At 46.4% G+C, this 17,607-nt stretch overlaps 1 protein-coding gene across 1 annotated transcript in view; it reads right to left on the bottom strand.

Moving 5' to 3' along the window:
* The window catches only part of cped1 (cadherin-like and PC-esterase domain containing 1), a 289,359-nt gene that overhangs the window by 69,333 nt on the left and 202,419 nt on the right, over positions 1-17,607 (bottom strand). Inside the window, exon 16 of the mRNA XM_086009209.1 lies at positions 13,708-13,825. Coding sequence (XP_085865335.1) covers positions 13,708-13,825 — 118 coding nt within the window. The remainder of the gene's footprint in view (positions 1-13,707; positions 13,826-17,607) is intronic.

The raw sequence follows: 17,607 nt of genomic DNA, 5'->3' as shown, positions 1-17,607 counted from the left end.
AAAACTCCCTGGACTCAGCAAAGGTCCCGGCAGATTGGAAAACTGCTAATGTAACACCCTTATTTAAAAAGGGTAGTAGGCAGAAGGCTGGAAACTATAGACCTGTTAGCCTAACATCTGTGGTTGGTAAAATTTTAGAGTCCATTATTAAGGAGACAGTAATGGGACATTTGGATAAACATAATTTAATAGGACAAACTCAGCATGGTTTCATGAAGGGGAAGTCATGTTTGACAAATTTGCTTGAGTTCTTTGAGGAAGTAACGTACAGGGTGGATAAAGGAGAACCAGTGGACGTAGTGTATTTAGACTTCCAAAAGGCATTTGACAAGGTGCCACACAAAAGATTATTGCTCAAGATAAAAAATCACAGGATTGGGGGTAATATTCTGGCGTGGGTGGAGGATTGGCTCTCTAACAGAAAGCAGAGAGTTGGGATAAATGGTTCATTCTCAGACTGGCAATCAGTAACTAGTGGTGTTCCGCAGGGGTCAGTGCTGGGTCCCCAACTCTTTACAATCTATATTAACGATTTGGAGGAGGGGACCGAGTGTAACATATCAAAGTTTGCAGATGATACAAAGATGGGAGGGAAAGTAGAGAGTGAGGAGGACATAAAAAACCTGCAAAGTGACATAGACAGGCTAAGTAAGTGGGCAGAGATTTGGCAGATGGAATACAATACTGGAAAGTGTGAGGTTATGCACTTTGGCAGGAAAAATCATAGAGCAAGTTATTATCTTAATGGCAAGAAACTGGAAAGTACTGTAGTACAAAGGGATCTGGGGGTCCTGGTGCACGAAACTCAAAAAGTTAGTATGCAGGTGCAGCAAGTGATCAAGAAGGCCAATGGAATGTTGGCTTTTATTGCTAGGGGGATAGAATATAAAAATAGGGAGGTATTGCTGCAGTTATACAAGGTATTGGTGAGACCGCACCTGGAATACTGCATACAGCTTTGGTGTCCATACTTAAGAAAAGACATACTTGCTCTCGAGTCAGTACAAAGAAGGTTCACTCAGTTAATCCCGGGGATGAGGGGGTGGTCATATGAGGAGAGGTTGAGTAGATTGGGACTCTACTCATTGGAGTTCAGAAGAATGAGAGGCGATCTTATTGAAACATATAAGATTGTGAAGGGGCTTGATCGGGTGGATGCGGTGAGGATGTTCCCAATGATGGGTGAAACTAGAACTAGGGGGCATAATCTTAGAATAAGGGGCTGCTCTTTCAAAACTGAGATGAGGAGAAACTTCTTCACTCAGAGGGTGGTAGGTTTGTGGAATTTGCTGCCCCAGAAAGCTGTGGAAGCTACATCATTAAATAAATTTAAAACAGAAATAGATAGTTTCCTAGAAGTAAAGGGAATTAAGGGTTACGGGGAGCAGGCAGGAAATTGGACATGAGTCTAGGTTCGGAATGGTCATGGCCCTGTGGGTAGTGGAGCGGGCCCAGGGGCCGTGTAGCCTGGTTCTGCTCCTACTTCTTGTGTTCTAATTCTGTGTTAGATTTCAGGAGATGGTTTTATTCCTGTTCCTGGCTGGGGTGGAGATCGCCTTTACAGAAGGTAAGTACTGTAGAAAATATAGGGACAGAGTTATCTCCTGGAAGAGTTTCGATCGCCTAGATGGGTCGGAGAGGAATTTCCCAGATTTTTTCTCCCAAATTGGCCATTGGGTTTTTTATCTGGTTTTTTGCCTCTCCCGGGAGATCACATGGGTTCGGGTGGGATGGAGAGTGATAGAAGATTTGAGGTTAGGATCAGATCAGCCATGATCTTATTGAATGGTGGAGCAGGCTCGAGGGGCCGATTGGCCTACTCCTGCTCCTATTTCTTATGTTATCTTATGTTATATTGAACAGGAATGCTTAATTGTTGTCACAGGATTTCTGCCAATATTTTCTATTGGTTATACCCATGTAAAGTCCTTCAATCAGGTAGAACTAATCAGAAAATGTACCCTAACATGGCAAGAATCCCACTAGAGCTGCTTACATCTAGATCTGGATAGCATTTTTAATATAGCAGCATTGAAATATTGCTAAAATTGATCTTACTTGAGGAAAAAAATTGAACACTTTAAAACAATAACGTTGAGTTTGCAAAATTAGCATATACCCAAGTAAAAGTATAAGCATCCTCCATAATGAATGAATTGGTCAATTAGTATGGAAATTGAAAAGATAAATATACTATACAAAGCTTACATGGAAAAAGGAGGGAAAGCGCTCGGGCAAATCATAATTTGTTGAAGCAGGTCAAAGAAGTGGAAAATGCATGGAAATCTTTGGCCTCCCCTGCCCTGGGCTTCCCTCACCCTCCCCGACCATGATCACCCCTGGATGCCCCCTGCCCCCCCACTACATATCACCACTTACGCTAGGCCAGGGATCCTTCTCCCGAGTACCCGGTGGCACCCCCCTGCCACCCGATATCCCGCTCCCTCCCTCCCGCCAGCCAGCTCGGACTTCTCTCCGGGTTCGAGCGGGAGACTCTGGGCCAACATTTATACGTGGCCCAGGAGTTAAAATCTCTCCGGGTCTCAGGAAGCGCTGTGATGCGAATTTGCCGCTTGCCCCAACCCTTGCCTGTCACATCATGTCCCCAGTTAAAATTGGGCCTATAGTATGTATCTTGCAACAGTCCTTCATGCAACCAAATCTGGAACTGTTCAAAGTTCGGCTCAAACAGAGTTCTGCCAGCCAAGACACCATGGAAGGTAAATTGCAAAGTCCTGGTATTAAAAGTTAGTGATCTGGGTACAGGATGCTGTTTGGGATGCTCAGGCAGTTGCTAACATCTTCCTAAATGTGTTGCACTTACAAGACAAGACAGTACACAACCACTAAGAGACAATCAAGACTGCCAGTGGCCCAGCCATGTTGACACAGCTCACCCAGAATATAGAGATCTCACTAACAGTCAATGCTGACTCACTTTCTTAATGCCCATGGCAGTGACTACACTTGCAAAGTGTGTCCATGATGCATAAAATAATGATTTTACCTCTCTTTGAAAGCACTGCCTTGGGGATGCATTGAAAACCTTTTCCTTTTATCTTCCTATAGAATCTTCCCCAGATGAGGAGACCAGAGCAAATGGCATCATGGACTCTGGCACAACAGAATACATTGCATCATTCACTCTTCCTGCCCCTAGTGCCAGTAGAGATACTGGTAGCCCAGAGAGAGGGAAATGTAGTGGGTGATTCACAACTCATAATTGAGGAAGAGACAGTGAAGAAGGGGGGAGAGGAAGAGGAAAGATCTGGCCATAATATGTCTGCTGTATTGGCAAGTGATTGGCATTTTACCAGGCCTTCCTTTGAACAGTAATTAATACAGGAGCAGAAGGCATTTTCCATATAGAAGATAGGAGCAGGAGTAGGCCATTCGGCCCTTCGAGCCTGCTCCGCCATTCAACGAGATCATGGCTGATCATCCAAACCCTAGCACCCGGTCCCTACACCGACAGCCATCCCACCCAAGCCCTATCCCCGTAACCCCACATATTTAATCCCCCCTAACACTAAGGGCCAATTTTTATCATGGCCAATCAACCTAACCCGCACATCTTTGGACTGTGGGAGGAAACCGGAGCACCCGGAGAAAACCCACATAAACACGGGGAGAATGTGCAAACTCCACACAGACAGTCACCCGAGGCCAGATTTGAACCCGGGTCCCTGGCGCTGTGAGGCAACAGTGCTAACCACTATGCCACCATGCTGTCTTTTGAGGCTACCATAAACAGCTGACAGAGAATTTGCAGTAGTGATCCCTGATATCATTGCAATCGCATGGGAATGGCTTATGGAAATTAGATTTTTTAAATTATGAAGGGGTTCGACAGGGTAGATGTAAAGAAGTTATTTCCACTTGTGGAAGAGTCCAAAACTAGGCGTCATAAATATAAAATAGTCATTAATAAATCCAACAAGAAATTCAGGAGAAACTTCTTTACTCAGAGAGTGGTGAAACTGTGGAACTCGCTACCATAGGGAGTAGTTGAGGCGAATAGCATAGATGCATTCAAGGGGGAGCTAGATAAGCACATGAGGGAGAAAGCAATAGAAGACTATGTTGATAGGGTTAGATGAAGTAAGGTTGGGGAGGCTTGTATGGAGCATAAACACAGGCATAGACCGGACGAAAGGTCATCGACCTGAAACGTTAACTCTGTTTCTCTCTCCACAGATGCTGCCTGATCTGCTGAGTATTGCCAGCATTTTCTGTTTTGATTCCGGCACAGACCTGTTGGGCCGAATGGCCTATTTCTGTGCGGTAAAATTTTATGTAAGAGTAGCAAGGAGCGAGTGGACATTTTACAGGTGAATCCCAAAGCACAGGCTGCCTCAGGGCAAACCAAACTTGCAGTGGGGCCCTCAAACAGACATTAGGTACGTTATTGCATATACAAAGGGTCTAATGCCTGTTTCTCGCATGGACACTGCATGCTGATTTTATGGTCTTTAACAATATGGCGGGCATTGATTTCAATGGAATGAAAATCAGACGTGCCCTATAAGCAAAATTTACCCTATTGTTCTGAAACTCCATTTTCGCTGCATTTCTGGCAAAGTTACAGTGCTGGAGCAGCTCCGAGGAAATTCCCAGCCTATGTGTCCTTTAAGGAACAGTGGCTCTGAAAATCCGCAATCATTTGGGCAACAACCTAAGTCTGAAGCAGGTGCTCAGAGGCACAACAAGTATGTGGTTTGAGTTGTGGTGTGTCTTTTCTCTTACTGCTTGTTACTGAATATGAGAATGCTTTGATGCGCACCCAAAGAATTGCTTTCAGAAGACTTCATAATGGCTTCAACCTCATGCTCTGCTGGCTTACAAGGATGGCATCAGGGATGTGGTGGAAGAAGGAGGCAAGCCCAAAATAGTTTAATAACTTGACCAGGGCAGCCAAGGTAAGAGAACTGCCAATTTCCCTTTTTTTCCCCACTTTGTGCCACGTGACTCTCTTTACCAATCAACTCACTCCTGAAATGGAATGACAAGTCTTGATTCAAATTGCATAATTACTGAATGGAACTATGATTCTGCCCTCTGGAACTAATACTTTGTGCTTCCTTCACAAGCCTTTCTTGCACGGCTTCCTCTACAACTCCAACCTGTTATGTTACCGGGTCCTTCCAGCACTAGTCATTTTGTATACACAAGGGGGGGGATTTTAGCTCAGGTGCGGGATGGTGTCATGTTATCCGAATTTCGTGTTTCCCACACGAATCTAAATGGATGTGGAAGATTGATGCAATTTTAACTCAATTGGCCAATTGATTTCCAACGTGTGGGAAGCCTTTGCAAAGGGATTTTTCATGACTGAAAGTCCCCTCCTATGATGTCATCATTGCTGCTGCACTTAAGGTCTGCAACAAGCCTTGCTTCTTCTGCAGACTGCCAACCTTATGCCCTTTCATGCTAGAGGGACCTGGAGGCAGAATGACCATCGAGAGAGCTAGGTCTGCTCCCAGGTTTGATGATGTGGCCCTGCAAGCTTTAGTTGAGGGAGCAAGAGCTCATAAAGAGGTGCTCTTCCCTTCTTCAGGGAGGAAGAAGCCTCCCCAGCAGACCAAGGCTGTGTGGATCCAGGTGGCAGAGGAGGTCAACTCATTATCAGTACCCCGCAGAACCTGGATTCAGTGCAGGAAGATATTTCATGACCTTCTGCGCACTGGAAAAGTGAGTATGGATTTCCCATCACCCTCAATCTGATCCCCATTGCCTTTCCTCACCAGCACTCAGCTTTAGCAATCTCTTCCTCCACATCCCACTTGACACTGACATCCATGCACCCTTACCTATTCCCTTTCTCTCTATGGTCATATTCACATAACTATTCGGCTATGCAGCCCTCACACTCCCTATCACTCTGATGCTTTGAACACAACTGACAACACACAGGGAGGACCCTTGGTCTTGCCACCACACTCCATCTTTGTCTCCTTCTAAGTATCTATGCTATGGAATCTCTGCACTCACTCCTTCATTCTCACTCAGCCTCCACTTGTCTCCCTCATTGCAGGAAAAGAGAGCTCACAATAATCGAGAAAGAGCGAGGACAGGAGGAGGGCCACCCTCACTAGCCCACCTCACCCCCTGGGAGGAGGCGGTCCTGGAGATCATAGGAGTGGAGGAAGATGCGCAAGTGGGGGACGGACAGACGGGTGCATCACAGCAAGCTGGTGACAGAATAGTTTTCCATCTCTCTCATTGACATTGCATGAGTCGCTGATAATGATTCTGAAGTGCTAACAGATGGACTTATGATCATCTGCAATATGCAATGTGCATGTAACCTTGGCATCACATCTCTGACTCTTTCCTTTACTCCCCCACAGGACCATCGCAAGCACCCGTCCCCACCAGCCAGGAGGAACAGCCTGAGCATCCAGACTCCTCAGAGGAAGCTGCAACCTCTGAGGGCGCAGCGTCAGCAGAATTCAGCGCATCCAGCACCAGCGCAGACACTCACACCTCAGTGGGACCTTCAGGACATAGAGTAGTGTTGTCAATTGGTACATCACAGCTCACAAGTGAGCATCAGCAGATTGTGGAGACAGGGACAGCAGTGGAGAGTGCTAGTCGGAGGGCGCAGGACTCTGCCAGCTTGGCTCAGCTGCATGTCGACCCTCTGCCTCTGGGTCCATCAATAAGATCAGCGGTGCTGGAACTCCAGGAACAGATGCAGGAGTCTCTGGCAGGTTTTGTCTCCAGGGTCGATGCGAGTGTGGAGCAAATGGAGGAGTCCATAGCGAACATGAGCAGAGCCTTTGTGGAGTCATTGGCGCATCAATGCATCACCATGGAAAGGATGGCAACCTCCATGGAGGAGATAAGTCGCCAGAGTGCAGAAAACATGGTGAGTGTCCATAATAGAATGACATCTCTTGAGGAGCGATGGGCATCTATTGAACAGAGAAACCAGACCTTCATGGAAGTCCTTCTGAGTAGGACTGCCAGTGCAGATACGGGTCCCCATGGCCCCCTGATGTGCAGCAAGGTGCTCTCAAGCCACTTCCAAGCGCTGGCCCCTTCTGGCCTGTGCAGCTTCAGGTGGGTGAGCAGCAGCCTGGCGCTCCTGTTGCTGCTGCTGTTGTTCCTGGTTCTGCTGGTGCCGCGGCTGGTGTTCGAGCTCATCTAATGCCCAAAAGGGAAGGAAATAAATGGCTCCCATGCTTCTGGTATATGCCTCCGTTGAGGAAGTGCTGAGTGACGGTGGCGAGCGGGGTTTCCCAGGAGGTCACACTGGAGATGGGTGTGAGGCTCCAACCTTCCACAGGTGTGGTTAAGCCTTCTAAAAGTTGCCCTAGACCAGAGACCACTAATTCCTGCCACCTGCAAATGATGGCTGTTCAAATCTCCTTTTTAATGGTTGACCTGCAGTTGATAGTCAGCAATCGAATAGTGCTCCCGCCAAGTTTCACATTCGTGATTCCCACCAGGCGTGTTTTACGTGGGAAAAGAGTTAAAGTTGCAAGGACCTGTTAAAATAGGATTATATAGGCCATATAGTGGTAATTAAGGGCCTTAAAGACCAGTCCCGCCTGTTGGATGCGGGACGGAGTCGGGACCATCAGACACGCCTGAGTTAAAATTGCTTGGAATCGGGGACCAGGCGGGGGCCGCCCACCAGTTTTTGCGATTTTAACCCCCCGGTCGCCTCCAAACCCGACTCCACGGCTCAATGAAAATCGAGGCCCAGGTGTCTGGTGGCGGCTGGGCGATTCTCTTCCCGTGCCTATGATTACATACTGATGTTTCCAGGGGTATGTAAAGTGATTAAACATGTAGGACAAATTTCTGTTTGTCTAGCTATAATTTTCATTGTTATACCAAAAATGGTGGGGAACCAAGGGTCTAATGAGAGTGAGGAACTTAATGTAATTAATATAAGTAGAGAAAAAGTACTGGAGAAACTAATGGGACTAAAAGCCAACAAATCCCCTGGACCTGACAGCCTACATCCTAGGGTTCTAAAAGAGGTGGCAGAAGAGATAGTGGATGCATTGGTTTTGATCTTCCAAAATTCCCTAGATTCTGGAATGGTCCCAGCAGATTGGAAGGTCGCAAATGTAACACCGTTATTCAAGAAAGGAGGGAAGAGAGAAAATAGGGAACTGCAGGCCAGTTAGCCTGACATCAGTTGTCGGGAAAATGCTGGAATCCATTGTTAAGGAAGTGGTATCAAGTCACTTAGAAAATCATAACATGATTAGGCAGTGTCAACATGGTTTTATGAAAGGGAAATTGTGTTTGACAAATTTATTAGAGTTTTTTGAGGATGTAACTAGCAGGGTAGATAAAGGGGAACCAGTGGATGTAGTATATTTGGATTTCCAAAAGGCATTTGATAAGGTGCCACATAAAAGGTTATTGCACAAGATTAGGGCTCATGGGGTTGGGGGTAATATAGTAGCATGGATAGAGGATTCGTTAACCAATAGAAAACAGAGAGTAGGGATAAACGGATCTTTTTCAGGTTGGCAGGCTGGAACTAGTGGGGTGTAGCAAGGATCAGTGTTGGGGCCTCAGCTATTTACAATCTATATTAATGACCTAGATGAAGGGACCGAGTGTAATGTATCAAAGTTTGCTGATGATACAAAGCTAGGTGGGACAGTAAGCTGCGAGGAGAACACATAGGGCTCGATTTTGCCACTGGGGGCGGGCTGGGAGCGTGTCAGGTGGTCGTCGTGTCAGGATCCCGACTCCGATGTGAAGTGGGACAAAAGTGCGATTTTGCCCTAATTGGGCACTTGATTTCCAGCGTGTGGAAACCCCTAGCCCAATGAGCCTTTTCATACAAAATGTCTCTTCCGATTATGTCATCAATGCTGCTGGCTTTAAGGCCTGCAAGCAGCCTTGCTTCTTTTTCAGCCTTTAAACTTTATGCCCATTGGTCTGAGCGCTTCCTTCAGCAATTACATCTACCAGTAAACCAAAGTGTGCTCCAAGATTCGATGAGGCCTCCCTCCAAGCTCTGGTGGAGGGAGCAAGAGCAAATTCCTCCCCAGCAGACTAAAGCTGTGTGGCAAGTGGCCCAAGAGGTAAACACAATTTCTATGTGCAGTAGAATCTGGCTGCAGTGCAGGAAGAGGTTTCATGACCTTCTCCGCACAGAAAAAGTGAGTATGACTATCCCATCACCCTCAATCTGATCCCCATCGCCTCTCATCACCAGCACTCTGCTTTGCCAACCTCTTCCTCCACATCCCACTTGACCCTTACATCCCTGCACCCTTACCCATTCTCTCTCTCTCTATGGTCACATTCACTTAACTATTCAACCATGCAGTCCTCACACTCCCTATCACTGTGATGCAATGACAACAACTTACAATCTTTGTCTCCTTCTAAGCATCTATGCTATGGATTCTCTACACCCACTCCTTCATTCTCACTCAAGCTCCACTTGTGTCCCTCATTGCAGGGAAAGAGAGCCCACAATAAGAGGGAAAGAGCGAGGACAGGAGGAGGGCCACCCTTAGTAGCCCAGCTCACCACTTCGGAGGAGGCGGCCCTGGAGATCGCTGGAGTGGAGGACGATTCGCAAGTGGTGGCATCACAGCAAGCTGGTGACAGAATAGTTTTGCATCTCTCTAATTGACATTGCATGAGTGACTGATAATGATTCTGATGCTCTAACAGATTGACTTATGATCATCTGCACAATTCAATGTGCATGCAAACTTTACCTCACATCTCTAACTCTTTCCTTTACTCCCCCACAGGACCATCGAGAGCCCCTGTTCCCACTGTCCAGGAGGAACAGCCTTAGAGGAGGCTGCAACCTCTGAGGGCGCAGCGTCAGCAGAATTCAGCGCACCCAGCAGCAGCGCAGACACTCACACCTCGGTGGGACCTTCGCAAGATAGAGTAGTGTTGTCACCTGGTGTATCACAGCTCACAAGTGAGCATCAGCAGATGGTGGAGACAGGGACAGCAGTGGAGAGTGCTAGTCGGAGGGCGCAGGACTTTGCCAGCTCGGCTCAGCTGCATGTCGACCCTGTGCCTCCGGGTCCATCCAGAAGGAGAGCGGTGCTGGAACTCCAGGAACAGGTGCAGGAGTCTCTGGCAGGTTTTGTCTCCAGGGTCGCTGCGAGTGTGGAGTGAATGGAGGAGTCCATCGCGAACATGAGCAGAGCCTTTGTGAAGGCATTTGCGCATGAACGCATCACCACGGAAAGGATGGCGACCTCCGTGGAAAGAATGGCTACCTCCGTAGTAAGGCTGGCTACCATAGAGGAGAGGATGGCTACGGTGGAGGAGAGGATGGCTACAGCCGTGGAGGAGCTTAGTCGCCAGGGTATTGAAAACATGGTCATTGTTCAGAATAGACTGACATCTCTTAAGGAGCGATGGTCAGCTATTGAGCATAGAAACCAGACTTCATGAAAGTCCTCTGGAGTAGGACTTCCAGTGCAGAAACGGGTCCTCATGGCCACCCTGAAGTGCAGCAAGGTGCTGTCAAGCCACTTGCTAGCTCTGAAGTGGGGCTGACCCATGAGAGGGATGTTGGTGGCAGACAACAAGGAAGTGGGGGCTCCTCTCCAAGCGCTCACACGAACATGCCACTGCAATGCCCTCAGTCAGAACCCCACCAGAGTCATCACCCAACTGAGATGGGTGTCTCAGCCCCTGCACAGCCGCAGGAGCAGCAGACTGTTGCTGAGCCCTCACAGGTTCGCAACCCCAGAGGACGGCCGCCAAAGGTGTTGAGACAGGAGCAGCAAGAAAGTGAGCAAGGGGCCTCCACATCTGCTGAAGCCACAGGGGAAGCACCATGTAGGAGCACGCGTAAGAGGAAGATAAAGCACAAGTAGTCACAAGGGTAGTCACTTGGGTGTTCTGTTGCATTGATTTTTGACAAGCCATCCTTGAATTGTTATGATAAACAGATTTGATGGCAAACTGTTGAAGTTGTGGCCTGTGTCATTTTGCAAATGGGACTTCCACATTGAGGACTTAGGGCAATTGTCAGTATGGTGGTCAGAGTGATAGGAATCCGCAGGTTCTTGTCCATTGTCGATGCTCTGGTAAGAAGGTGCGAGGCAAAAGTGTTTGATTGTGCAGGCTAAGCAAATCTGGCCAACATGAGTGCGTCTCTTGCATCCCGGGCAGCAATGTGGTCACGCGCTTGCACCTTCTGGCCTGTGCAGCTTCAAGTGGGTGAGCAGCAGCTTGCACTCCTGTTGTTGCTCCTGCTGTTGGTGGTGCTGTTGTTCAGGGTTCTGCTGCTGCCGCGGCTGGTCTTCGTCCGAATCTGAGGTTCAGCAGGAAAGGAAATAAATGGTTCCCATGCTTCTGGTATATACCTCAGTTGAGGAAGCGCTCAATCAAGGTGGGGAGAGGGGTTTCCCAGGAGGTCACACTGGAGATGGGCGTCAGGCTCCAAACTTCTACAACAATGAGTAGGCCTGCTAAAAGTTCCCCCAGACCTGAGACAACAAAGTTCTGCCACCTGCAAATGATCATTGGTGAAAACTCCTTTTTAATGGTGGAGCTGCAGCTGTTAGTAAGCAATCCACTTGTGAGGCCGCCAGGATTAACTGACGTGTTCCAGAGGAGACATGCAGGACGGGGGAAAAGTGTTAAAATCAGAAAGGCCTTTCAAAATCGAATTATAGAGGCAATTAACTGGTTCTTAAGGGCCTATCCCGCCTCTTGGAGGTGGGATGGAAACGGGGTCTGAAACCACGAATGTGGGAAAATTGCTCAGACGCGGGATCGGACCCACCCACCATTTTTTGCGATTTTGACAACTCACATGCCTCCAAACCCGCCTCCTCGGGCCTGGTAAAATCGAGCCCATAGAGTCTGCAAAGGGATATAGATAGACTAAGTGAGTGGGCAGTAAGGTGGCAGATGGAGTATAATGTAGGGAAATGTGAGGTTATTCACTTTGGTAGGAAGAATAGAAAAACAGAATATTTTTTAAATGGTGAGAAACTTTCAAATGTTGGTGTTCAGAGAGATTTGGGTGTCCTCATGCAAGAAGCACAGAAAGCTAGCATGCAGGTACAGCAAGCAATAAGGAAGGCAAATGGCATTTTGGCCTTTATTGCAAGGGGGTTGGAGTATAAGAGTAAGGAAGTCTTGCTACAATTGTACAGGGCCTTGGTGAGACCACACCTGGAGTACTGTGCACAGTTTTGGTCTCCTTATCTAAGAAAGGATATACTTGCCTTGGAGGCGGTGCAACGAAGGTTCACTAGATTGATTCCTGGGATGAGAGGGCTGCCCTATGATGAGAGATTGTGTAGAATGGGCCTATACTCTCTGGAGTTTAGAAGAATGAGAGGTGATCTCATTGAAACATACAAGATTCTGAAGGGGATTGACAGGGTAAATGCTGAGAGGTTGTTTCCCCTGGCTGGAGTGTCTAGAACTAGGGGGCATAGTCTCAGGATAAGGGGTAGACCATTTAAGACTGAGATGAGGAGGAATTTCTTCATTCAGAGGGTTGTGAATCTTTGGAATTCTCTGCCCCAGAGGGCTGTGAATGCTGACTCTTTGAGTATATTCAAGGCTGAGATAGATAGATTTTTGGACTCTAGGGGAATCAAAGAATATAGGGATCGGGCAGGAAAGTGGAGTTGAGGTTGATGATCAGCCATGATCTTATTGAATGGCGAAGCAGGCTCGAAGGGCCATATGGCCTACTCCTGCTCTTATTTCTTATATTCTTATAACCAGAGGTGTTATGAATCATTCAGGTTTTGGTAGCTGTAATAGCAAAATATTAGGAATATTAAAGATAACAACACATTTTTGCAATAGCCAACATTTGGACAAGACAGAAGAGTAAAATATCAAAATAAGGCAACTTTCATCTTTTAATCTACTAAATGAGAACTGAACTTGATGATGATCTGGGTGATACCAGGTCAGTTTAACCAGTCACTGCTCCATCTTTCTTATGCTACTGGACATGTAAAATCTTATACTCTTCTACTAGTCAGATGAACCTAGCCAATAAACAAGCGCCTGGAATTTCCGCTGGGGGTCTCCGGCAAATACCTATTCAACAACAACAACTTGTATTTATATAGCACCTTTAACATCCCAAGGCGCTGCACAGGAGTGTTATAAGACAAAAAATTTGCCACCGAGCCACATAAGGAGAAGTTAGGTCAAAGGGGTAGGTTTTAAGGAGCATCTTAAAGAACGAAAGAGAGGTAGCGAGGCGGGGAGGCTTAGTCAGGGAATTCCAGAGCTTAGGGTCTAGGCAACAGAAGGCACAGCCACCAATGGCTGAGTGATTATAATCAGGGATGCTCAACAGGGCAAAATCAGAGGAGCGCAGATATCTCGGGGGGTTGTGGGGCTGAAGGGTGTTGAAAGTTCAAATATGAATTGCAATCTGAAAGTTTAAATCCAGTGGATTTAAATTGTTTTTATTATAAATTGAAATATATTGTCAAGAAGTCTTATTCTTTTATATATATTTCAACTTGGGTCTGTTAATACTTAGTTCACTCGCATCTTCCTTTAACAGGATATGAAGGCAGAAACTACTGTCAACTTATTTGTGTATGATATACATACCCCTACAGAGAAGAAAGGCATTGAAGGCACAGTTTAAATGATATATAATCAGAAATTTTATCTGTGCTTTACAACACACTACAGGGATTTCCTGCTGACTAAAATTTTTATGAAAACAGTCTCGACCACATAGTGATGATTACCAACCTTTGGCATCCCCTGTCTTGCAGGCTGGAAGCTGTGTCTGAGCAACTGCTGAGAAATAATTGCTTGACAATGGCTGCAGGCCACAAGGTTCGTCAGGTCGAATTATCAGTCCACAGTCCTGCACGGAAATAAAGAACAAGATGATTGACATTTTAGTTCATGCAGTATGTATTTCTGTTCACAATATATATTAATGATCTGGATGAGGGAATTGGATGTAGTATCTCCAAATTTGCAGATGACACAAAGCTGGGTGGGAGGGTATGCTGTGAGGAGGATGTCGTGAAACTCCAGTACGATTTGGACAGTTTGGGTGATTGGGGAGAAACATGGCAAATGCACTATAATGTGGATAAATGTGAGGTTATCCACTATTTGAATGGCAATAGATTGGGAGAAGGGGAAGTGCAAAGATACCTGGGTGTTCTTGTGCACCAGTCGCTGAAGGTACGCATGCAGGTGCAGCAGGCGGTTAAGAAGGCAAATGGTATGTTGGCCTTCATAGCAAGAGGGTTCGAGTACAGGAACGAGGATGTCTTGCTGCAGTTGTACAGGGCCTTGGTGCGACCGCACCTTGAGTATTGTGTGCAGTTTTGGTCGCCTTATCTGAGGAAGGATGTTCTTGCCATGGAAGGAGTGCAGCGAAGATTCACCAGGCTGATACCTGGGATGGCAGGAATGACTTATGAGGAGAGATTGTGTCGATTGGGCTTGTACTCACTGGAGTTTAGAAGATTGAGAGGGGATCTCATCGAAACCTATAAAATTCTGTCAGGCCTGGACAGACTAGATGCAGGAAGGATGTTCCCGATGGCCGGGGAGTCCAGAACTAGGGGGTCATAGTCTAAGGATAAGGGGTAAGCCATTTAGGACTGAGATGAGGAGGAATTTCTTCACCCAGAGAGTGGTGAACCTGTGGAATTCTCTGCCACAGAGGGCGGTGGAGGCCAGTTCATTAAATATATTCAAGAAAGAGTTGGATATATTTCTTAAGGCTAAAGGGATCAAGGGATATGGGGAGAAGGCAGGGACAGGGTACTGAATTTGGATGATCAGCCATGATCTGATTGAATGGCGGAGCAGGCTCGAGGGGCCGAATGGCCTACTCCTGCTCCTATCTTCTATGTTTCTATGTTTAAAAAATGTCGGGTAGCCCAATAGCTTCAGCAGTAGTATGGGATGAGAATAAGCCATTGGCACAGATCATGTACAGCTTACCATTTCATGGATTCCACCTCCACATTGAATCTCTTGATGGAAAAGACTTTCATAAATACTTTCTGGCATCCTAAAAGTAATGAAATGAAACTCCAGAATATTTATCCATGCATTCCTCCCCACTATTAAACCTTAGCTGGATGTTCTTCACAGATGATACCCTCCCTTCTCCTCCAAAACTAATTGCGCAGGAACCACCATGTCCTCCTGAAATATTCAATCATCCCTTCAATCACTTATTCAATATTTACATATTCAATCACTTCCTATAACCTTCAAATCCATTCCCATTCCCAGTAAGATATTTATCCAGTGCTTGGTTCCTATCCTCTTGTTCCTAAGGATGATGGGTCATTGTAAATTATACAAATGCATTTGATATCCTGAACAAGAGCAGGAACCCAAGTAATTTTACAAAATAATTTACCCAACTTGAGTTGAGTTCATATCATGAACTTAGTTGTGCGCTTTTGTCCATTAACATTAACAGATGGAAAATTATGAGGAACACATGCCTGAATTCCTGATGTGGCTCCTAGTGGGCAACACTCCATGCTAGGAGCACGATTTCATTAAATTACCCCTCTATTACCTTCTTGGGGTCAGTATGGCTTAGTTACTATGGCTAGAGGGGAAATGAGGAGAAATTATTTCATGCAGAGGGTTGTTATGATCTGGAGCACACTACCTGAAAGGGTGTTTTCAAATCCCTCCATGGCCTCGCCCCTCCTTATGTGTGTAACCTCCTGCACCCCTACAGCCCTTCGAGATATCTGCGCTCCTCTAATTCTGGCCTCATGCGCATCCCCGATTTGAATTGCTCCACCATTGGTGGCAGTGCCTTCAACTGCCAAGGCCCTAAGCTCTGGAATTCCCTCCCTAAACCTCACCGCCTCTCTCTCCTTCAAAACACTCCTTAAAACCTATCACTTGGACCAGGCTTTTAGTCATCTGCCCTAATATCTCCTTATGTGGCTCAATGCCAAATTTTGTTTGATAACGCCCCTGTGAAGTGCCTTGGGACATTTTACTACATTAAAGGCACTATATAAATGCAAGTTGTTGTTGTGGTGGTGGAATCACATTCAATCGGAACTTTCAAAAGACAACTGAACATGTATTTGAAAAGAACTAATTTGCAGGGTTATGGGGAAAAAGCTGGGGTGTGAGGCTAAATTGGAGAGCTCTTTCACAGAGCCGGCACAGGCACGACGGGCTGAATGGCCTCATTCTGTGCTGTAAGACTCTATGATTCTACTTACCAGGTAAATTCATTCAGCCAAATAATAGCACTGATAAGCCAACAAACAAAAATGTTGTAACAGAATTGTAGCATTTAATTGTCATATGAAATCACACAAGTAAACAAAGAAACAGAATACAACATATTTATTTCTATAGCATTCTTCACGTACAGGTAGACATCTGATAGAGCTCTACCGAGTGATGGACAGTGAATGGACAGAGCAGGTGGGGGAAAGGGTAACTGGGTTGGGGGCAAATATGAGTCTTAAAGAGACTTTTGAAGTCAGGGATGGAGGTGACAAAGCAGAGGTACTGGGGGTGGGATGAGAGGGAGTAAGAGCTCCAAAGGGTGAAGCATAGTGGCTGAAGGAGTGGTAGAAAGGAGAACAGGTTGTGGATCTTTGTTGGGGGAGTGGGATGTATGACTGGAGGAGATCACTGAGATAGAGTAGTGCAAGGCCATGGAGAGATGAATGTGAGCATGTGGATCTTAAGTCAATTTAGAGAGGCCAATTGTAGCACCCCTACTGAGAAGCCAATGGATCTGGCGAACATGGGGCTTAGCATATGTGATGACGCTGCATTTTGGATGAAATGTTAATTTACGGAGACTGGTAAGCAGCTTTTCAGCAGCAGAGGGGGAGCGACAGAGAAAAGGCAGTTTTGGAGGAGAAAAAAAGGTGATAGACTGAATGTGGGGGAGTAACCTGAGCTTGAGCAGCGTACCAACATTCTGCTGTTCTTGAGGTGGTACCTGGGGGGGGGGGGGGGTGGTGGAGGATGGAGTCGAGGTGGGAGGTGAGTAGGTGTGGAGGGGGGGGGGGGTGGGGTGGAAAGTGGTCCGAGGAGACAGAAGCAGCAGAGTGGATGCTCTTGATTTTGGACAGGAAAAAGTCCATAGCCAGCACCCCCCCCCCCCCTCAATTAGTGCGAGCAGGGGATGCAAGGTGCAGTGGCAGAAAATAGAAAGAGACATTTTTTTCATGGAGAAGAGGGACCTGAAATTGTTCCAGTTCTCCAGGAAAATCTTACAGTAATATCAGGTTTTGGCCATGGAAAGAGATGGGTGGTAGAACTTAAGATGACCAAGCCATATTTGATAATGAACAGTCAGACTGTGTTTGTCAAGTCCTCTAAAGCTTATGGCCTGCAGACTTGAAGCCAGAAAGGTGCCTGTTTTACAGGAGGAGAGATAGTGGTGGGAGACTGTCTGTGATCTAATGGGGACAAAGATGTCCAAAGAGGAGGCAAGACAGCTGTGGCAGAAATTTATCCATATCCCTTGATTCCTTTTGTATCTAAAAATCTATCGATCTTTGTCTTGAACATACTCAACGACTGAGCAGCCACAGTCCTCTGGGGTACAGAATTCCAAAGATTCACAACCCTCTGAGTGAAGACGGGACCCTTCCTTTTCTTTTTTTTAAAAACTCCTTT

This window comes from Somniosus microcephalus, chromosome 16 (genome assembly GCF_052327205.1).
Source record: "Somniosus microcephalus isolate GS21.2 chromosome 16, FLI_Smic_1.0, whole genome shotgun sequence".
Taxonomy (NCBI): Eukaryota; Metazoa; Chordata; class Chondrichthyes; order Squaliformes; family Somniosidae; genus Somniosus; species Somniosus microcephalus.
The sequence above is the reverse complement of the archived record's forward strand: the minus strand, read 5'-3'. Positions and strand labels throughout refer to the sequence as shown.